Source organism: Pecten maximus, chromosome 9, assembly GCF_902652985.1.
Source record: "Pecten maximus chromosome 9, xPecMax1.1, whole genome shotgun sequence".
Classification (NCBI taxonomy): Eukaryota; Metazoa; Mollusca; class Bivalvia; order Pectinida; family Pectinidae; genus Pecten; species Pecten maximus.
In genome coordinates, this window is record NC_047023.1 from 15,635,631 (window position 1) to 15,659,826 (window position 24,196).

The 24,196-nt window shown below is 36.2% G+C and overlaps 1 protein-coding gene across 2 annotated transcripts in view; it reads right to left on the reverse strand.

The window, feature by feature from the left end:
* The window catches only part of LOC117334096 (nuclear mitotic apparatus protein 1-like), a 56,285-nt gene that overhangs the window by 15,399 nt on the left and 16,690 nt on the right, over positions 1-24,196 (reverse strand). For both annotated transcript variants that reach the window (XM_033893545.1, XM_033893544.1), the window contains exons 5-27: positions 22,614-22,703; positions 20,825-20,911; positions 20,553-20,649; positions 19,961-20,148; positions 19,251-19,367; positions 18,579-18,752; positions 17,052-17,174; positions 16,583-16,783; positions 15,916-16,098; positions 12,427-12,533; positions 11,997-12,160; positions 10,968-11,200; positions 10,593-10,757; positions 9,828-9,977; positions 9,338-9,484; positions 8,629-8,820; positions 7,791-7,937; positions 5,507-5,680; positions 4,956-5,035; positions 4,199-4,310; positions 2,402-2,557; positions 1,912-2,142; positions 1,423-1,563 (exon numbers count right to left, since the gene is read on the reverse strand). In XM_033893545.1, the coding sequence (XP_033749436.1) occupies positions 1,423-1,563; positions 1,912-2,142; positions 2,402-2,557; positions 4,199-4,310; positions 4,956-5,035; positions 5,507-5,680; positions 7,791-7,937; positions 8,629-8,820; positions 9,338-9,484; positions 9,828-9,977; positions 10,593-10,757; positions 10,968-11,200; positions 11,997-12,160; positions 12,427-12,533; positions 15,916-16,098; positions 16,583-16,783; positions 17,052-17,174; positions 18,579-18,752; positions 19,251-19,367; positions 19,961-20,148; positions 20,553-20,649; positions 20,825-20,911; positions 22,614-22,703 (3,459 nt within the window). The remainder of the gene's footprint in view (positions 1-1,422; positions 1,564-1,911; positions 2,143-2,401; positions 2,558-4,198; positions 4,311-4,955; positions 5,036-5,506; positions 5,681-7,790; positions 7,938-8,628; positions 8,821-9,337; positions 9,485-9,827; positions 9,978-10,592; positions 10,758-10,967; positions 11,201-11,996; positions 12,161-12,426; positions 12,534-15,915; positions 16,099-16,582; positions 16,784-17,051; positions 17,175-18,578; positions 18,753-19,250; positions 19,368-19,960; positions 20,149-20,552; positions 20,650-20,824; positions 20,912-22,613; positions 22,704-24,196) is intronic.

The window sequence follows — 24,196 nt, forward strand, 5'->3', positions numbered from 1 at the left end:
TGTTTAAAAACAAGTATAATATACACTTTCTGGTTGGATTCGCAGTCAATGTTACATGTGTACGTGTTTACATGCATGACTCTATGTAAAACAATAGATTGTTTGATTATATATATCATACTTATGTCTATGACTTTATAACATACACATTGTTTTAAATCTGTATTACTAGGTTATCCAGTATACTAATACATATATTAATACATAGCACCAAACATCATAGTTACGGTATGTACAAAGGCGTAAAAGAATCATGCATCAGTCTATAACTACAGTATGTATAGATTTTGTTTTTTACAGAATAGATCTGTATATAAGGCAAACCTTTACTGAACAGCAGACATCATCTAACATGTTCACATAAAACTATCATATTCTAACTATCAGTGCACCATACAGGTGTATTTGACAGATGTTGGAGTGCACAAACTCAAAAGTAATTTCTGTGATATAAACAAATTGAGTACAGATAAAATATTTTCGTATTTGTAAATTCTTTCACATTAAGACAAAATTGCATATAAACAATGTTTTTAAGAAAATTCAAATAGTTTTGTGGAGTGAATTAAAGGACAAGACAGGTGCATTTTATAGTTGAATACCTACGTTTATGTGAACACTGAAAAGCTACCAAGTACAACATGAACTATGACAATATCAAATCTGTATTAGTGATATCCAAGCCAAGATTGGATATTAAAATCAGTTAATTTTACATTTTATCAAATATTCAGCCTACATCTGAAGTTTTAGCTGTATTAGTGACGATAATTGTGAAAAAGACAGAAGAATAAAACAATACAAAAACAAATCTAAATGTCTACATTATCTCTAAAGTATAATACAATCCTGTAAATATATCCAAAGGTTTCATGCCCTACCTTAACTGACCACTATTATATTCTATCCTTTTTAAGAAATAAACTATAAACTTACCAGTATGTCAGAGGTCATACATAACATGTTGTATGCATATGTCACAGGTCATATAACATACTTATGTCATACGTTATGCACTGTATGTCATGGGTCATATTACATACTTGTGTCATACGTTATATACAATGTACTGTATGTCATGGGTCATATACACTTATGCTGTATGTATATGTATATGTTATCATGGGTCATAAACACTTATGTCATAAATATATGATGTACATTTAGATAGACACAGGTTATAGGTCATATTCACAGTCACTTACTGATCGGTGTTAGTGATAACACTACAGACTTGTTGTTACAGAAAGCTGACAGCAATGTTAGAGTTGAGTAGATGATGAGCATCATTACAGAGTGTACAACATTTAGTGACTTTAGTTCCTACATATTAGAGTAAAATGTGATGTGAACATTAAGTGACACAATTTAAGTGTGAAGTAAGTCGGTTAGTGCCCATCTATAAAGTTTAAGATTACAAACTTTCAAATTTTCCACAGTTTGTTTCTCATCATTAAGGTTGTTCAACAACAATCCATGTTCATGTTTGAGTCGTTCAAGCTCATGACATGTAGACATAAGCTCATCTTGTTTTTTGGCTGCATTTGACTTTTCTTCTTCCAGCTGAAAAATTAGCTATCCTATTAAAACCTAAAGCTATAAATGAGTAATCATTATTTTTGTAGGAAAACTTAAATTTACTTAATCAGAGGTAGGTCATCTTTCCACAAAACCACAAAGTGCATAACTAGTCCAATGTGTGCTTGTTTTTGGTGCATCATGATATGCTGAAACTATCCATGAAATATATTTTAAGGGACAATTTTATGCAAGCTTGCATCATTTCTAAATTCTATTATCTGCATATTAAAACATTTTTTTGTCAAATTGTCTTTCATTTGAATCAAAAGAAAAGAAATCTGATAGTATCTCTCAATAAAAAAAAGCCAGGTCAATTTGGTGTATACTGACCCGCCCCCTTTCTGTTTCCAGGTGGGTCTCCAGTGTTGAGGTGAGGACCACTTTGTTCTCCACATCCTGCTGTAAGTTTTCCACCTTGCCTTGTAGATGGGACCGGTCAACCTCTAGAGTCTGACAAGTCTGTTTGGTCTGGCCAAGCTCGGCTTCCAGACCGGCAATGATGGCATCTTTCTGTAACACCTCTCGGGATGTGCTTTTAGTTGACTCTTCTGTCCTCTCCACCTGAAAGATAAAATAACCGAACATTAATGTTCGTTTAAAAAATCTGTCATATCATTTACTACCAAATTACTGAACTAAAACGACACTAAGAATAACAAGAATGTATTATAATCATTGTCAGTGGAACCCATTTACATAAAACTGATATCTTGGCAGATTTCTGAATGTCTTGCTTCATTCCTATACATGTACAATGTAAACATTAACCTCTTGTTAACATTCAGTAGGAACATTTGATATGGAGACAATTCTTCCTCACCTTCCTCATAACGTCTGCTATCTCTGCTCGTCGACGCTCCTTGATGCCTTTCTCCTTTTCCGCAGATGCATTCAGCTGGGTATTCTCCTTTTGTAGCCTTGCCCTCTCCTTCACTAGGAACTGGTTCATTTCCCTATTAGCCACGCCCTCCTTTATCTGACAAATATAGGAGAGGGATGTTTTGAATACAACAATGTATTTGTGAGATTATGTCTATCAAATTGTGTTTTACAGATATAGCTGTAGTTACTCATAATAATCACAATTACAGTTTGTATTACCCACTATGTACAACTCACAATTATGGTTTGTATTACCCACTATGTACAACTCACAATTATGGTTTGTATTACCCACTATGTACAACTCACAATTATGGTTTGTATTACCCACTATGTACAGCTCACAATTATGGTTTGTATTACCCACTGTATTACCCACTATGTACAACTCACAATTATGGTTTGTATTACCCACTATGTACAACTCACAATTATGGTTTGTATTACCCACTATGTACAGCTCACAATTATGGTTTGTATTACCCACTGTATTACCCACTGTATTACCCACTATGTACAACTCACAATTACGGTGTGTATTACCCACTATGTACAGCTCACAATTACGGTTTGTATTACCCACTGTATTACCCACTGTATTACCCACTATGTACAACTCACAATTACGGTTTGTATTACCCACTATGTACAACTCACAATAACGGTTTGTATTACCCACTATGTACAACTCACAATAACGGTTTGTATTACCCACTATGTACAACTCACAATAACGGTTTGTATTACCCACTATGTACAACTCACAATAACGGTTTGTATTACCCACTATGTACAACTCACAATTACGGTTTGTATTACCCACTATGTACAACTCACAATTATGGTTTGTATTACCCACTATGTACAACTCACAATTACGGTTTGTATTACCCACTATGTACAACTCACAATTATGGTTTGTATTACCCACTATGTACAACTCACAATTACGGTTTGTATTACCCACTATGTACAACTCACAATTATGGTTTGTATTACCCACTATGTACAACTCACAATTACGGTTTGTATTACCCACTATGTACAACTCACAATTACGGTTTGTATTACCCACTATGTACAACTCACAATTATGGTTTGTATTACCCACTATGTACAACTCACAATTATGGTTTGTATTACCCACTTTGTACAACTCACAACTATGGTTTGTATTACCCACTATGTACAACTCACAATTATGGTTTGTATTACCCACTATGTACAACTCACAATAACGGTTTGTATTACCCACTATGTACAACTCACAATTATGGTTTGTATTACCCACTATGTACAACTCACAATTATGGTTTGTATTACCCACTATGTACAGCTCACAATTATGGTTTGTATTACCCACTTTGTACAACTCACAACTATGGTTTGTATTACCCACTATGTACAACTCACAATTACGGTTTGTATTACCCACTATGTACAACTCACAATTATGGTTTGTATTACCCACTATGTACAACTCACAATAATGGTCTCATCTAACTTGGTATATGAGACAACAACAAGCTGATGTTTAGTGCCTGGAGTCAAACAAAAGGCTGGCCAAGATGTCTGAAGCGAGTTTGTTCAATGTCATCCTTACCTTGGCGGAGACTTCAGAAGTGAGGCGAGTAATGTCATCCTTACCTTGGCGGAGACTTCAGAAGTGAGGCGAGCAATGTCATCCTTACCTTGGCGGACACTTCAGAAGTGAGGCGAGTAATGTCATCCTTACCTTGGCGGAGACTTCAGAAGTGAGGCGAGCAATATCATCCCTGTTACACTGGTTCTCATTATGTATTAGTTCCACTCTCCTGTTTAGGAAGTCCATCTCCACTTGCTGCCGACTAACAAAGAGAAGTTTCATCATTTAATTGTGATTGTGAAATGTAAATGCTATCAGTAGAATTGAACAATAATCTAATATCATTAATTAGAAATGGAGGTACCTGTGAAGTTTTAAAACATTATGTACAGTACTTATACTTACCGTTAACTTAAGATCCATTAATCATTATTATCCCAATCTAATGCCAATTTGTTTATCAGTTCTGAGGTGGAATTCTACTAATGATGCAGATGGGGGTGGTAACTTATGATGCAGATGTGGGGAAGGTGACTAATGTGTCCTCCCTTTAGGATTGGCGATTTTCTTTAATGTAGTTTACTTGACATTGTAGAGACCAAATTAATCTGCTGTTCTCATGGCAACACTTATCTTTATATTTTCCTTTACTCTGTCTACACCTAACTAAATACACCCTGCCTTTTTGTCTGTTGATGATCCCCTCTATGCCAGTCCTCATGATCATGTATATCCTGACTGATTATTGAGAGGATGTTTAACTCCAAACAACCAAACAAACAAAAACTTGTATAATCTAAAGTGTATCATCTTTCATGCAATTGATTCTTATTATATTGAAACACTAATTAAAAGCAGAATTACTACTGTAACAGTAACTGTAATGGACAAATCAATCAATACATACTTGATTTTATCATTCAGCATTTCATGTTCCTTGTGTTTTGCCTCCATCAGAGTCCTCAGGCTGTCCAGTTCTCCGGCCATCTGTTACAAACATTGTAATTCAGAAGTCAATCGAAAATATGTATTGATGAATTCAGAAATTAAACTTTCAGCTATTAACTACTATCACATATTGAAGCAATTCCTTGTTAAATGAAAAAGATTTTTTTAAATCTTATAATTCATGCTATTATCAGTCTGAGAATGTTGATAACAATAATTTTGATAATACGGAACACTATTAATAGCAATTTCCTTATTGTTCATAATTATGTAATATTTAATCCTGTTTGAAATGTTTTTCTAATTAAATTTGTATTGTAATTTCCACTGATATAGGTTTTGTATTTTCCTAAATTACTCTTAACTTTAACACAGTATCCAAATTCCCCCTTCGAACAGAATACATGTTGTAATTATATTAGAAATAAGATGCATTGAAACATTTTCAAAATCAATTTTGAATTTAATCTTAATGCTATATTGTTGACAAAGCAAGAAATGGGTAGCTACCTTCAAAGCCTCAGCAGGTACTTGTGGATATTTGGAGGCAAAGTTTTCATGAGTTTTGCGGGTTTCTATTTCAAACTTGTGTATAACATCCTTGAGATTGGTCTCAAGTCTGACGATATCTTCCTCACTCTGGTCTCTTTCCTGGGACAGAGCATCATGCTCCTCTGCAATCTCCTAAAACACAATCAAGGCATATGGAGTTTAACAATGCTATACATATAATAATGACTGATCATTTTAGAATTTTAAATTATGAGCAAAATCTTCTATCAATCAGATGCATAATGGAAAAAAATCAATATTTTATTAAAATACTTTTTCAATTACCATGTAAAACTTTAAAAAAAAAATCTATATTAGCTCTCAGACTGGAGTTTTCATCCTACAACAGAGCATTATACAAGTGGCTAACCTCATCCTACAACAGAGCATTATACAAGTGGCTAACCTCATCCTACAACAGAGCATTATACAAGTGGCTAACCTCATCCTACAACAGAGCATTATACAAGTGGCTAACCTCATCCTACAACAGAGCATTATACAAGTGGCTAACCTCATCCTACAACAGAGCATTATACAAGTGGCTAACCTCATCCTACAACAGAGCATTATACACGTGGCTAACCTCATCCTACAACAGAGCATTATACAAGTGGCTAACCTCATCCTACAACAGAGCATTATACACGTGGCTAACCTCATCCTACAACAGAGCATTATACAAGTGGCTAACCTCATCCTACAACAGAGCATTATACAAGTGGCTAACCTCATCCTACAACAGAGCATTATACAAGTGGCTAACCTCATCCTACAACAGAGCATTATACAAGTGGCTAACCTCATCCTACAACAGAGCATTATACAAGTGGCTAACCTCATCCTACAACAGAGCATTATACAAGTGGCTAACCTCATCCTACAACAGAGCATTATACAAGTGGCTAACCTCATCCTACAACAGAGCATTATACAAGTGGCTAACCTCATCCTACAACAGAGCATTATACAAGTGGCTAACCTCATCCTACAACAGAGCATTATACAAGTGGCTAACCTCATCCTACAACAGAGCATTATACAAGTGGCTAACCTCATCCTACAACAGAGCATTATACAAGTGGCTAACCTCATCCTACAACAGAGCATTATACAAGTGGCTAACCTCATCCTACAACAGAGCATTATACAAGTGGCTAACCTCATCCTACAACAGAGCATTATACAAGTGGCTAACCTCATCCTACAACAGAGCATTATACAAGTGGCTAACCTCATCCTACAACAGAGCATTATACAAGTGGCTAACCTCATCCTACAACAGAGCATTATACAAGTGGCTAACCTCATCCTACAACAGAGCATTATACACGTGGCTAACCTCATCCTACAACAGAGCATTATACAAGTGGCTAACCTCATCCTACAACAGAGCATTATACAAGTGGCTAACCTCATCCTACAACAGAGCATTATACAAGTGGCTAACCTCATCCTACAACAGAGCATTATACACGTGGCTAACCTCATCCTACAACAGAGCATTATACAAGTGGCTAACCTCATCCTACAACAGAGCATTATACAAGTGGCTAACCTCATCCTACAACAGAGCATTATACAAGTGGCTAACCTCATCCTACAACAGAGCATTATACAAGTGGCTAACCTCATCCTACAACAGAGCATTATACAAGTGGCTAACCTCATCCTACAACAGAGCATTATACAAGTGGCTAACCTCATCCTACAACAGAGCATTATACAAGTGGCTAACCTCATCCTACAACAGAGCATTATACAAGTGGCTAACCTCATCCTACAACAGAGCATTATACAAGTGGCTAACCTCATCCTACAACAGAGCATTATACAAGTGGCTAACCTCATCCTACAACAGAGCATTATACAAGTGGCTAACCTCATCCTACAACAGAGCATTATACAAGTGGCTAACCTCATCCTACAACAGAGCATTATACAAGTGGCTAACCTCATCCTACAACAGAGCATTATACACGTGGCTAACCTCATCCTACAACAGAGCATTATACAAGTGGCTAACCTCATCCTACAACAGAGCATTATACAAGTGGCTAACCTCATCCTACAACAGAGCATTATACAAGTGGCTAACCTCATCCTACAACAGAGCATTATACAAGTGGCTAACCTCATCCTACAACAGAGCATTATACAAGTGGCTAACCTCATCCTACAACAGAGCATTATACAAGTGGCTAACCTCATCCTACAACAGAGCATTATACAAGTGGCTAACCTCTAAGTGTTGTTCGAGCTCTCCTCTCTCAGCACTGGTCTGAAGATGAGCCGATTTTTCGTCCATTAGTGCCTGCTCCATCTGTTTCATAGCCTTGTCCAGATTTCCATTTTCTTCTGTTGCCTGTTTTAGTGCCTCAGTCATTTCCTGATTAAGTGAAATATAATTTCATCAGGACAGGGACGATGTATTAAGCACAAACATATACATGATATATATATATGTGTGCTTTTAGCTACCATTTTAAAAATATTTACAGAGATGACTTAATTTGGTAAAATATTTGTTATGTACCAGAAAGTAAAATATCGTAATCTCATATAATGTACCTAGTAATTATATTAATGATTTAACCCTGTGTTAAACCAGCTGGATAAAAGTCGAACGTAACTTCTCTAAGGACTTTCATCAGAAGTTTAAGTATAATATGGTCTTTTAATCATTTTGCACCTGTGATCAAAGAATTGAGTAGACAAAGTCCTCTGTTTTGACAAACTCAATAATCTTTGGCACAACCAAGTTGCATACAGGTGTGATTACCCATATTCTACAACCTGTTGGTTACTCGAATGAAATCTTTAACTGACATGGAGTATATTCATATGGAAACAACTTGAAGATACTCCCTTCCAGCATGCTACACTGGCTCAATGACATGACCCTTGGTCTCTTAGATATACAGAAAATGTTTTAATAAAACGTTCATGCTAGATTGATAGATGATACATGTAGATTGTGCCCAATAATACATGCATGTTCACAAGCACCTTGCACCAAATGAAGGAGAGTTTTTCAGTTTATTTAAAATGTTCCAAATTTTCTTTGAAATCTAACATACAATGAGTTCTGTTTTCAGGTGATCTCGTTCTGTCTCCAGTTCCCGGATCTGAAGCAAGTGACTTGGAAGACTTGTCTCCACGGTCTCATCATCTCCCTTCAGTGGCCTCTCCCTCTTCAGTGTTGTTAATTCTTTCTCCATATACTCATATCTATCCTTCTCCTTGCTCATCTCCAGATTTAACACCTTCATCTAAAAGGATCAACAGTTCAGGAGAAAGGTTTACAATCAGAATTATCAAGGCAATTATACTTTCTTCACTCCTTTTTTAAAATTCAACATATTATGATAATAAGGTAAAAACGCTCAAGCAGTTAAGACAGTCCAAACCATGGAAAGTTAGAAATAAAATCTCTTGGACAGCAGTGCAGTGAAGTTTGATCCCAAGAGATCTATCATGTAAAAAAGTAAATGAGCTCTGTATTTAACTTGTTAATGAAATTTACAAATAATTTATAATAATTATTAGACAAGAAAGCTGCCATAGGTCCAGAACATGTTTTGCATATTAATTAATATGCTTGTTTTCAAAATTGTGTGGTAATGTATATCAGGCTCCTTCACCTATAAAGCAAACATTTGAAAAAGCAGGAACAATTTCCTCAGAAAACACCCTCTCAAATAAATCTACCCAGTAATGTATATTTTCTGATTGTTTCTGTTTTATTCCACAAATAAAGAGGCTTCTAGACTTTTAATAGCTACTTACCTCGGCACATTTCTGGTTGAGCTCCTGACTGACCGAGTCAAGTGTCTCCTTCAGAATCTGGAACTGAGCCAGCTGTTCTTTCTCTGTCCCACTCAGGGTGTCTAGTATCAGACCTCGCTGCTCTATCTGACCCTGGTAACTCTCAATCTACAATCATAAATACCAAGCTATATATTACAGATGTAACAAGAGACATATGATCATCATAGCAGTGTTTCCTTCCAACATTTCATTGAATTAAACTCTGTGATATTGCTCTGTGAAATGTTTTCAAAGATGGGCAACTGTAATCCATGGAATGGGGTTTGAGCGAAACAGTGCTTCATAATCATTATACAATGTACCTATACAGTACGAAGATGTATTGATTTTGGAAAGCAAAAGAACAAATATGAAGGAAGAGTAACTTTTCTGGGTAATTCATCTAAAAACAGGTTATATAATAACTTCTAGATTAAGTGATATAAAAACATGTACAAGACAACTTTACCTGTGCCTCATAGTCCTGGGACTGTATCTGCTCAGCATAAAGATCCTGACGTGCTGTCTGTAGCTCTGTCTCCAGGCTATCATACTCCTGAGTAAGTTTGCCAAGTCGCCGGTCTCTCTCTTCCAGCTCCTCTCGTAATATATGTAGCTGCTGGAAAGTTTTAACAAAATATAATCACAATTGCTACCAATTTGAGACTATTTCTATTTACATGACTTTATGATTTTATACTTGTACAAAATTTACTCTGCAGATGGTTTAACATTATTTGGCCATTTTAAATCATAAAAACCATTTTAAATTAGTATTTTGCACAATACTGTAAAATTAATGAAATATAATATAATATTTGGTAGTTGATTGAATTGGACACCATTTGATATTTTCTTATCCTACACAATATCAGGTTATAATGGAAAGAAAAGTCAAGAGTATGACAAATGGGACAGATTACAATAGTTGATCAGTATAGGTGAGATAGCTACATATACTGATTTTTATACATACTTAATTCACACGGGGACAAATTCTGTTAGGACTATTTCAGTCAGATGTCTACCTAGTGGGACCCCCAATAGTCTAAGAGTGATTTAATTCAGCAGTATCATACATGCCTGATTTTCTCCAAAGCTAATCCTGCATATTATTTCTTTATGTATGGAGTCCTCTCGTAGGATACATATTTGACTGGAATAGCCCTTACTGATAGCAGCAATATATTTAACATTAGGGTGTTGTGTCCCTACAAGCCCCTGCCTAACTCACCTTATTGTCAGTCATTTCTCCATGTTTGGTTTCCTTGACCTTGGCTTTGGCCATGTTGGCTTCTCTCAGGGACGCCTCTAGATCTCTTTCTACCCTGCTCTTTTCTGTGTTTAGGGAAGTAACCTTGTCACGAAGCAGCTTGATTTCAGACTGATGATCATTTATCTGTTAATAAAAGTAACGAAATCATGGACATCTGGTGATACTGGACTACATCATAAATCTATTGTTAAGAAAATTTCTTTGAAGAGAGCTTTGTTAGTGGGTTTGATAATCCTGTATTATATGAATTGTGTCTCAAATTAAATGTAGAACTGAAACAATTTGGAACATTCATTTGTGCCAGGGTGAATTTGCGGGAGTTGAACTACGTACCTGTGATGTGAGTTTGTCTATTTTCTCCTGTTTGCGGTCCTCGCCGCCATCACCTGTGAGGTGAGAGTGTGCGATATCCAGCTCACTTTGAGCATCCTCCAGAGCTTTGTCTCTTGCCTCCAGTTGTATTCGTAATGTAGACAGCTCGCCTTCTAACAAGCGTGTTGTTCTTGTCATCTGTTGGATCTGGCCTTCAAGGTCCTTAACCTGAGCTTGTAGTGCCTCAATACGTCCTGGAGAGAAAGAGTGGCTAGTTTAAATTCAACAATTTCTGATCAAAGACTTTAACTATTCGTGAAACAGAACGGATACAGAACGAATATATAACATATCAAGTAATGTAAACAGGAGACAGAACTGTAAGTTAATCTGTTTTAAAACAGGTAAAATCATGTGATCTGTATACAAGTGTAGGTGGAAACTGAATCCATTGTGTGTGGGGGTGTGATCTGTATACAAGTGTAGGTGGAAACTAAATCCATTGTGTGTGGGTGTGTGATCTGCATACAAGTGTAGGTGGAAACTAAATCCATTGTGTGTGGGGGTGTGATCTGTATACAAGTGTAGGTGGAAACTAAATCCATTGTGTGTGGGTGTGTGATCTGCATACAAGTGTAGGTGGAAACTAAATCCATTGTGTGTGGGGGTGTGATCTGTATACAAGTGTAGGTGGAAACTAAATCCATTGTGTGTGGGTGTGTGATCTGCATACAAGTGTAGGTGGAAACTAAATCCATTGTGTGTGGGGGTGTGATCTGTATACAAGTGTAGGTGGAAACTAAATCCATTGTGTGTGGGGGTAACCTACACACAAGATACACATGTAGATCGTGAATTGTGTCCTTCTGATATAGATAAACATGAAAGCAGTTCTGTAATTTCCAGTGAAAAGTTTTAAGTTGAAGAACATTTGTTGAAGTGGAGCCGGATACTTTAGAAGCGAGGGAGACCCTGTTCTGGTATAATCTGTCCATTGACATTGTCCCGAGTGATTGGCTGTATTGTACTACTGTTATAAAGGAGACTAACCATTGGTGGCCAGAGTAAGGGAAGCACCGAGACTGGTAGCACCACCTCCAGCCAGACTGGACTTCAGGATCTCATTCTCACTGCGAACAGCCTCCATCAAATCTTCACAAGTCTTCAGGCGAGCAAAGGCATCATGGCGTTCATTTACCAGCAATGACAGTTGTCTGTCAAAGAAACAAATAACAATTTGAAACATAATCAGCATTAGGACAAATCTGGCCTTTTCAAATTCAATTTAATTCTAGACAACTAACTAAAATTACCAAATGTAGCTATTTTTAGTGAAAATCATTAAGGATCTGCTGTAATAGTGCTGTAATCAGTTGTATACATGTTTTCAATAGCACAAGGCTAGCATAAAAAAACTATATATAGTCTATTTTAAATTTCCATTTAATTTCCTTTATCTATTTTGATTAAATCCACATACTCCTTATATGTTGTTTCCTTAATTTCCCTCTCCGACTTGGCATCCTCCAGTTGTTCCTGTAGTTGCTTGAGCTGTGCATCTGCGTGGCTTTTAACTTCTCTTAAATTCTAAAGAAATATTTTTTTCTATTCAACACTTAATATTAACATGTAAAAGGTAAAACAACTATTTAGTAAATAGTAAACATGAAAATAACATAAATGTCCTGTAAACTACTTGATATTGTGTGATTTTTATGATTGGAATTTACCCTGTCGGCTGTGGTTAAAGGAATAGACATTTCTGCACAAGCAGCTTATTCTCAAAAATATGATGTACAAAATGTACATGATATTTTATATTTAGTTCATTGAAAATTATAAAATATCCCCTATTATTGTAACCTGATGACCACCACTCCATTGTTGAGTTGAGTCTACCTAGTCTCTATTTACAGGCCAAGTATCCAGTAAATTAAATTGATATGTTTGCATATATGACCATACCTCCTCCTTGTGTGCTTTTGCTAATGATTGAAAAGATGGTCACAATAAGAGATGCTACTGTCAATGAAAGATAAACTCTTCATAAAGAATTATTCAAGTTTCCTACACAACTCTGAGTCATTGATTCATGAAAATATACTAATGATCACTATACTGAGGGCCAATATCAAATGTTATCTGACAAGTTACAACATACTTTGGGATTAAAAGAAACTAAGCTTTATATTACTGTTACAAAGAAATCCATTTTATGTCTCTAGCCAGACACATGCCAGTGGCATACTATTTACCGGCCAGTCAAGTTATTCAATAAGTAAATCAGTGTGTTTTATGGCCATTGTTGGATATAAACATATGGTAACAATACACTATATACAACACCCTGCACAGTCCCAGAGAGTGACAATAAAACATGCAGTTAGCCATTCACAACACAACTCTGTGGTCAATTACATCCTTATTCACAACACAACCACAACTCTGTGGTCAATTACATCCTTATTCACAACACAACCACAACCCTGTGGCCAATTACATCCTTATTCACAACACAACCACAACCCTGTGGTCAATTACATCCTTATTCACAACACAACCACAACCATGTGGTCAATTACATCCTTATTCACAACACAACCACAACCATGTGGTCAATTACATCCTTATTCACAACACAACCACAACCCTGTGGTCAATTACATCCTTATTCCAAACACAACCACAACTCTGTGGTCAATTACATCCTTATTCACAACACAACCACAACCCTGTGGCCAATTACATCCTTATTCACAACACAACCACAACCCTGTGGTCAATTACATCCTTATTCACAACACAACCACAACCATGTGGTCAATTACATCCTTATTCACAACACAACCACAACCCTGTGGTCAATTACATCCTTATTCACAACACAACCACAACTCTGTGGTCAATTACATCCTTATTCACAACACAACCACAACTCTGTGGCCAATTACATCCTTATTCACAACACAACCACAACTCTGTGGTCAATTATATATAATTACATCCTTATGTTTGGTAACAAGTGAATGATGTGATTTACATGCTGTGATGCCATGTTGAAACATATATTTTCTTCACTAAATCTTGATAGTTTTTTTCAGAAAAAGGTACCAAACGGTATGTGACAGGCCCTGTCACACTGTACATCAAATATCCCCATTCACTGGAAACAGAATTTTTCACCTTATGTGCAAAACAAATGACATTTTTAATTTAGCTTATTTTTTATAGTATATAAAGTTTGAAAACTGAGACTATAAAACAAACATAAAAAAAAGGAATTATTATAACATAATATCCATTTAAATATTATCAAATTTCCTTACATTTAAATTTCTAACATAGTTTTGTATCTTGATCTTGATGTGCCCCTCAGCCATGTTGTAATTTCTATATATGTAAGTATCTACCGTCACACTGTACCTTGAGCCCCTCGGCTATGTTGTAATTGTTTATATATTTTAAATGTCTACTGTCACACTGTACCTTGAGCCCCTCGGCTATGTTGTAAATTCTATATATTTTAAATGTCTACCGTCACACTGTACCTTGAGCCCCTTGGCTATGTTGTAATTTTTATATATTTTAAATGTCTACCGTCACACTGTACCTTGAGCCCCTCGGCTATGTTGTAATTTTTATATATTTAAATGTCTACTGTCACACTGTACCTTGAGCCCCTCGGCTATGTTGTAATTTCTATATATTTTAAATGTCTACTGCCACACTGTACCTTGAGCCCCTCGGCTATGTTGTAATTTCTATATATTTAAATGTCTACTGTCACACTGTACCTTGAGCCCCTTGGCTATGTTGTAATTTCTATATATTTTAAATGTCTACTGTCACACTGTACCTTGAGCCCCTCGGCTATGTTGTAATTTCTATATATTTTAAATGTCTACTGTCACACCTGTACCTTGAGCCCCTCGGCTATGTTGTAATTTTATATATTTTAAATGTCTACCGTCACACTGTACCTTGAGCCCCTCGGCTATGTTGTAATTTCTATATATTTTAAATGTCTACCGTCACGCTGTACCTTGAGCCCCTCGGCTATGTTGTAATTTTTATATATTTTAAATGTCTACCGTCACGCTGTACCTTCAGCCCTCGGCTATTTTGTAATTTCTATATATTTTAAATGTCTACTGTCCCACTGTACCTTGAGCCCCTTGGCTATGTTGTAATTTCTATATATTTTAAATGTCTACTGTCACACTGTACCTTGAGCCCCTCGGCTATGTTGTAATTTCTATATATTTTAAATGTCTACTGTCACACTGTACCTTGAGCCCCTCGGCTATGTTGTAATTTTTATATATTTTAAATGTCTACCGTCACACTGTACCTTGAGCCCCTCGGCTATGTTGTAATTTCTATATATTTTAAATGTCTACCGTCACGCTGTACCTTGAGCCCTCGGCTATGTTGTAATTTTTATATATTTTAAATGTCTACTGTCACACTGTACCTTGAGCCCCTCGGCTATGTTGTAATTTTTATATATTTTAAATGTCTACTGTCCCACTGTACCTTGAGCCCCTCGGCTATGTTGTAATTTCTATATATTTTAACTGTCTACTGTCACACCGTACCTTGAGCCCCTCGGCTATGTTGTAATTTCTATATATTTTAGATGTCTACCGTCACACTGTACCTTGAGCCCCTCGGCTATGTTGTAATTTCTATATATTTTAAATGTCTACTGTCACACTGTACCTTGAGCCCCTCGGCTATGTTGTAATTTCTATATATTTTAAATGTCTACTGTCACACTGTACCTTGAGCCCCTCGGCTATGTTGTAATTTCTATATATTTTTTAATGTCTACTGTCACACTGTACCTTGAGCCCCTCGGCTATGTTGTAATTTCTATATATTTTAAATGTCTACTGTCACACTATCTTGAGCCCTCGGCTATGTTGTAATTTCTATATATTTTTTAATGTCTACCGTCACACCGTACCTTGAGCCCCTCGGCTATGTTGTTATCCCGGAGGTTAAGAGCCTGAAGGGTGATCTCCAGCTGTCTAAGCTGGTGATACGTCTGCTGACGCGTGTTCCACAGTTGGCAGATCATGTCCTTTTCCTGTCCAGGCTTTAGTCCTGATTCCGCCTCAAGTTGTGACAAGATTTGTCGGTAGTCCTTCTGGAGGACACATGCAGTGACACAGACAACATATATGCAGTGAAAACCGAACAGTTCTGAATTATTGCCATTCACATAGGTTAATATGCAAACTTTTAAAGAAGCCATCCTGACTGAGGATAACCAACATCTGGTAGTCTTCAATGCTTATAATAAAACCTATGTTAGAATTTGGTATCAGCTAGAGCATACCTTTAACTCCAAGTAACTGTGTACAATCATGACACAAGCACTCATCCTTTCTTGATTAGTAACAACAGTCTAATATTTAAGATCATGCAGTGTATACTGTGACTTACAATTACTGTCACCGAGTGAACAACATACAACAATTTCTAGCCATCAGTGAATATCATGCAATTTGCAAACATATAATTCATCCCAAACATTCATTAAAATTAACTTGGTTTGTACACATTTTTTTGGCTGCTTTTATCTCAATGCAAAAATAACAATTGATTTTCATGTTATTTCTAAGACTGACCTTTACAGTTTCCTGGCGTTGTGATGCATGCACACCATATGGAATGTCGTAACCCTTCTGTGTTGTTAACGCTGCCTCATCAAAAGGAAGGGAGAGACGTAGCCGCTCGTTATCCTCCCGAGTATCCTTGATCTTATTCTCCAGATTGCGGTTCTTGTCTTTCTCTCTGTGGAGCTGCCTATTTAAGTCTTTCTCTGTGGCCTGTGTAAAGGAAAGGTTTTTGATACAGAAACCAGAGGAGTAAACCTCAGGCCAATAAATGAATGTTGTCATTGTGTTAATACACTGTATATACTTATTATAACAAGGACCTTGAATGACATGAAAAGACTGATCAGAAAACAACAAAAAACCTCAATAGAAAACAACAATGCAGTTCGTCAAAATTTTGATATATCTATAATATAGATTAGCTATTTTTGGATTGGGATGATGAAACTGTGGCCCAGTAGCCAGGATACAACCATACCTGTAAACGTGCATTCTCTGTGAGAAGTTTGTCCTCCACCTGAGACAAATTATTAGCACGGTCAGAACGCTCATGGTGCAGCCTTTCCTCTGTAACCCTCAGTCTTTTCTCCAGTGATTTGATCTGTGTGATACATAACAGAAAATATACCTTTAAAAGCTCATTTTTTACTAAATTGAATACAAATAGGATTTAATACAACTTTCCTCAATCACTGTCATCATTTCCAACAATAAAAAGTGAGCAGTCAGAAGACAACATAGCTTGATGAGTGAGTGGAAATTCAGAATTAGTAGCTCCCTCCCATTGTGTATCATACCTTTTTTTTGCCGGTGGTTGTAGCTGCCCATTTTATTTCATACCTGTCCTGTTTGTCACTTGTAGCTCTGCCCTCTTCCATAAAATGGGAGGAGGCAGAGCTACATTCATTTTATATCATATTTGTGTGTCAGAAGCCTTAAGTTTCACCCTCAAATGGTATACCATACCTGTTTGTCCATGCCTTGACATGCTTCCATCCCCTCCCATTGTAACTGCTTGTCAGTGGTGATAACTCCACCCCCTCCCTTGGTATTTGCTTGTCCGTGGCCATATACAATGTATACATAGCACCATTCCTTTCATTGTACCTGTTGTCTTTGACTATAGCTTCACTTCCTCCCATTGAACCTGTTTGTCAGTGGCTGTATCTCCGCCCCCTCCCACTGTATATCATACCTGTTTGTCAGTGGCTGTAGTTCCGCCCCCCTCCCACTGTATACCATACCTGTTTGTCAGTGGATGTGGCTCCGCCCCTCCCACTGTATATCATACCTGTTTGTCAGTGGCTGTAGCTCCGCCCCCTCCCACTGTATATCATACCTGTTTGTCAGTGGCTGTAGCTCCGCCCCCTCCCACTGTATATCATACCTGTTTGTCAGTGGCTGTAGCTCCGCCCCCTCCCACTGTATATCATACCTGTTTGTCAGTGGATGTAGCTCCGCCCCCTCCCACTGTATATCATACCTGTTTGTCAGTGGCTGTAGCTCCGCCCCTCCCACTGTATATCATACCTGTTTGTCAGTGAATGTAGCTCTGCCCCCTCCCACTGTATATCATACCTGTTTGTCAATGGATGTAGCTCCGCCCCCTCCCACTGTATATCATACCTGTTTGTCAGTGGATGTAGCTCTGCCCCCTTCCACTGTATATCATACCTGTTTGTCAGTGGATGTAGCTCCGCCCCCTCCCACTGTATATCATACCTGTTTGTCAGTGGATGTAGCTCTGCCCCCTTCCACTGTATATGATACCTGTTTGTCAGTGGATGTAGCTCTGCCCCCTTTCACTGTATATCATACCTGTTTGTCAATGGCTGTAGCTCCGCCCCCTCCCACTGTATAGCATACCTGTTTGTCAATGGCTGTAGCTCCGCCCCCTCCCACTGTATAGCATACCTGTTTGTCAGTGGCTGTAGCTCCGCCCCCTCCCACTGTATATCATACCTGCAGTGGCTGTAGCTCCTCCCCCTCTCACTGTATATCATACCTGTTTGTCAGTGGCTGTAGCTCCACCCCCTCCCATCTCTATTTGTTGCTGTAATAAGTTTTTCATCTCTGTCAGTTTGATGACTTGCTGACTAAGTTCTTTGGTGTGAGAGTCCTCCTCCTGTAGGTGGCGCTCACTCTGCTCTAACAGTGACTTGACGCGTGTCACTTCATCCTGGAAATGATGACACAGCCAAAATTAAGCACATACTAGTACTGTTATAATAAATTCACTCTAGCACATAGTACATTTATTATTGATCTGCATATAGTTATATTGACTAATATTGTTTAAATTAAAGGCATGTTTTCCGTGTGGTATATATAGTAGCGAGACTGATATGTTTACCTATGGTGGCTACTTCAGCTTTCATGCCATGATAATTCAATTTGTGGATCTATTTTAAATAATTTTGTAAAAATATAACTGTCAAGAATATCAATAATACGTAAGTTTTATAATGATAAATAGAATGTTTGTATTATAAAGTGTAAAGCAGAGTTAAATTCATTTTGGTATTTTAATATAATTATTTGACTTTCCTTCATTGAATTTTAACTCTTATCATGAACTACATTTTCACAAAATTTAATACTTATAGAATTATCTGAATTTCCATTGACAGAAGCTCAGATTTAAGTTTTCAATTTACAGAAAGTAAAAGAAACTCACCTTCAGTGTAGCAATTTCCAACTTATGAGCATCCAGTGTTCTGTTTTTCTCTGAGTTTAGTAAAGCTCTGTCCATATTCTTGTGAGCAGACTCGAGCTGTTTCTCAAGGGATAAAACCTAATAAAAACAGAACAAATAGTTTTATATCATATATACAATGTAGCTTCCAACTGGAACATGTTCACTGACCTACCAGGAACAGTACTGTTGTGTATCATGAACTAATTTGAAATTGAAGTTCAGTGTACATTGACCAATCCACACTAGGTTTGCATATATGACACAATACCATCTGGGGCTTTTATCAAAACAACACCGTTAACATAGTATTTCAACAAGTGTTTTATACTTATACACACCTTTAAGTTAGTGTAGTACAGGATACTGGTGAAACAAAGGCTTTATCAATAACAATGATTCAAAAAAGGCCTGGTATAGAGGCATCAGAGCATAGTGGAGTTCTCTTATTGGACTAATTAATAACCCTCAATTTAACTTCAATCATCTAATTAATTATCATAACAAAAATCCAAATGAATTGATGTAAAATAAATAGGGTTGATATAAAAAATTATGAAGTAACTGAATTGTGGGTCTAATAACAATAAATAAATGGTCATTATACAAAGATTGATTAAATTAATATGAATTTGTTTTTTAATTTGTTTTAGATGAACCCAACAGTACTAAGATTTATGTGAACTGTATACCTCATTCTTCAGAGATTGATTTTCCTTTGTGAGAGTCAAAATTTTGGTCTGGAAAACATCCATTTCCTCTATGGCTTGGGACTTATTTCTCCTTTCGACCTCAGAAAGTTCTTGATTCAGGTTGCCATGGAGAGATTCTAACTGTTCCCTTGACTCTGCCAACTGTTCCTCTAAGTGATTGATTTTTGCTGTTTAAAAACAAACACAATCTTCACAGGTGTGGTATAGTGTATACACATACTTAATGTCCTTCCCTCACCTCAAGTTTACGAGATTGTGTTATACCCAACTGATATAAACAAATCTTACATACTCAATTCATATCATATCAACAGTGAAAACTAGTACAGAGTATCTTACTTTATTTACTAAAAGTACTACACAAAATTATATCATTCTGACTTAAGTATTAACCTAACAACCTTTCATTGTTGCATCTGCTTATTAACAATAAACAGTAATTTGAATCAACTCTGTGCCATGGACTATCACCCACCAAACATTGATTAATGTGTATATTATTATAGTAAAACCTATTTTATTAACTTGAGAATGTAATGATATATATTTGTACATCAACATGACACTTTACCTGAAGCCCTGTTGTATTTGTCCTTCAGAAGCTTATTTTCTGTATGTAAAGTGGAGATTTCCATCTGTAGCTTCCTGTTATGACTTTCCATCATTTCCTGTTTATGAAATAAATAATGATCAGAAGTAAACAAACAAATGAACAAGTTTAAGTTTTTAATTTCATATTTGATCTATTACAAATAGTTAAAAACCTTATGTTCAGGAGTTGCTTGGATGTATGATTCTGTTTTTCCAATAATGGAGGCTATATTAAGATGATTTAACCCTTACCTTCTCCATCATCATCCCCCTCCCGTCGGGTGTGGCACTCCTCATATTGGGGAGGTTCCTTTTCTTCTGTGTCCCTTCATACCTCCCCTTGATAACAAAGACATCATATATTAATACTACATGGATTAGATACATCATATCTATAGGGTGAGAGGAATGTAAAGTAAAACATCTAACTATGGAAATCTATACATAATTGATACTGTGACATGAATAACATTTAGTTACTTTATGATATCACAATAAATTCTCGTCACCACTACAGCAGTCAGCAGCCATCCTCAGATGTATATAATAGCCATGTACATATCAATCAGGTATTAATTGTTTTTACATTTTATGATGTGAACAAAATATCTTTGAACATAATCCAAATTAGTTTTCAAAAAATTAATTATAATTATTTTGCTAATCAAAATCCCTCAATTTTCCGGAAAAAACCCCCCTGCTTTATCTGTATATGAAAATACTTTAGATTACTTTTTTTTCTTCAAGCAAGTTATGTTTACCCATCTGAATATAATTAAAATTATAACATTTATTTTCAACATCAAAAATAAAATTCTAACATGTCCAAAATATACAATATAGCATGCTTTAGGATTGTATCACATTCCATTATTACTGTACAGTGAATAATTTTAATTTGATAAGAGCATTTGGATCCCAATAAAAGTTGTAACAGTCATGCGGTTTCCGTGCATATGAACATTACAAACTTGTGATACAAAATTTAGCTTTGATGTGAAACATAATATTGTCAACATATAAGTTATGTTCAGTTGGTGTGTATGTCAAAAGTAGAAAAAAAGACAGAATTTTCTACTTTTACTGCAAAGTTGTTTGGTCTAATTAAAAGAACATTCATGCAAAATATCAGCACCCTTATGAATGCATGTTGAACTGTGAAAAGTTTCTTAATTGATTTTTTGATGAATGGAGAAGCTAACCTATATTTAAGGGCACATGTAACACTTCATGCTTCTGACCCTTTAGTGACAATAAAGATTTGGTGGATAATCCTTTGTTATTAGTTAGATATATATACTTCATGTGGTTTTAATAACTTATTGATATATAGTTACCAAATACATATTTCTTAATTATTATTGCAAATATATTTGGCCTGTTTAACAATCAATATAAAACAAGCATACCGGGTATTGCTAAAGCAAATTTATAAATGTCCCCTACCGACTCCCGTTAGAAATAATAACAGTGATCTTGACCCGAAATCCTTGACACTAGAACTTGTCTGAGACACCTGTATCATGGTTCTTTGCATGAAGTTTAATTAAAATCACTCAAGAAAAGAAGCAGCTGAAGCGCTGACAAGAATTTCCTAAAAATAGTATCAGTGCACGGACCTTGACATTGAACCAACAACCCTGTAACTAATAATGTCCAAGATATAATGGTCCTTTCAATTGTACTTGTTTTAAGTTTGATCAAAATCCCTCAAGGAATGCTGACAAGTATAGCGCTACATATGTACATATAAGACAGACAGAGAGGAAAACTAGCTCTATTCAAAATAGATTGACACTTATGATCAAAGTTTGCTTTTATTTATACCTTTTTGTGTCAGGAGAGGTATTTCTAATGATAAAATTTTTCATCTCATATGTACATGCTGTGTTGTAAAACAATTATACTGTACATGTTCCAGGTAGATACTGACATAGAGTGTTGTGGCTGGATTCTGTGAGACGAGGGTCAGTGACACATGCATATCTTACTTAGGTGATCAGGGACAGGTACACTATTTACACAGGAGCAGACTACCTACCATCTCCTGCACCCTGCCAGGTTTGGGGCGGGGCAGACGGGACCCATGTTTTGTAGGGGCACGTAGGGCCCTCCCTTTTGGGGGAAAATTCTGTAAGAGGTTCTATTTGAATCAATGAATGAAATTTTACCAGTTCACAAGGTTACAAACATCATATTGTTCAGTGTAACATGTATTTTCAGTTTTTTTGTTTAGAAACATGTACATGTAGCTTGTAGCATGCAGATTGCTGTTAATAAGAAAACAACATTATGATATAAAAACATCGCTATTAGTTCAATCATTAGAGGCATTAGAATGCCAAATCAACGTTAACTGCATGCTTACAACTGAAATTTTCTGATTACATTTTGTTATGAGATGTAAAATCTTTCCAGCTGATCTGCTAAAATCATAACAATGGCTCTGTTGGTATCAAAAAAATCTTTGATAGGTGAGATTACAGTTATGACAAAGAGGAACTTTAAAATGCCTTGGATAGCATTCAGATGGTGAATATTTCTATACTCTCGATAGCATTCAGATGGTGAATATTTCTATACTCTCGATAACATTCAGATGGTGAATATTTCTATACCTTCAATAGTATTCAGATGGTGAATATTTCTATATCTTCGATAGCATTCAGATGGTGAATATTTCTATACCTTCAATAGCATTCAGATGGTGAATATTTCTATACCTTCAATAGTATTCAGATGGTGAATATTTCTATACCTTTAATAACATTCAGATGGTGAATATTTCTATACCTTTAATAGCATTCAGATGGTGAATATTTCTATACCTTTAATAACATTCAGATGGTGAATATTTCTATACCTTCGATAGCAGATCAGATGGTGAATATTTTTATACCTTCGATAGCATTCAGATGGTGAATATTTCTATATCTTCGATAGCATTCAGATGGTGAATATTTTTATACCTTCGATAGCATTCAGATGGTGAATATTCTTACACCTTCGATAGCATTCAGATGATGAATATGTTCATGGTTAATGAGATGTTACTAGTAAAAATTATGTCAGCAAAACAACTCTTAAGCTACACACAGATTGATTCAATTTTCTTGATTGATCCATAACAGGATTCAATCCCTTCAAACAAATATGATAAATGAGCTTTGTTTAGGTAGTGTAATTTTATATTGGCCAGAGGTACTAGTAATTCCACCAATTTTATATTGGCCAGAGGTACTAGTAATTCCACCAATTTTATATTGGCCAGAGGTACTAGTAATTCCACCAATTTTATGTTGGCCAGAGGTACTAGTAATTCCACCAATTTTATATTGGCCAGAGGTACTAGTAATTCCACCAATTTTATATTGGCCAGAGGTACTAGTAATTCCACCAATTTTATGTTGGCCAGAGGTACTAGTAATTCCACCAATTTCACCTATCCAAACTCAAGACTATATGAAAAATACTTCGATGCTGAATTATGATACTTTGAAAAGTCATTATTGAGAGTTTTTAAAAGGTACAGACCCGCAATAAATTTGTGAGTTCTCCAGAATATTTCTTTAATGTACTGGAGGAATTAGGACTCTACCAGTCAACAAGAGGCCCAACGGGCCT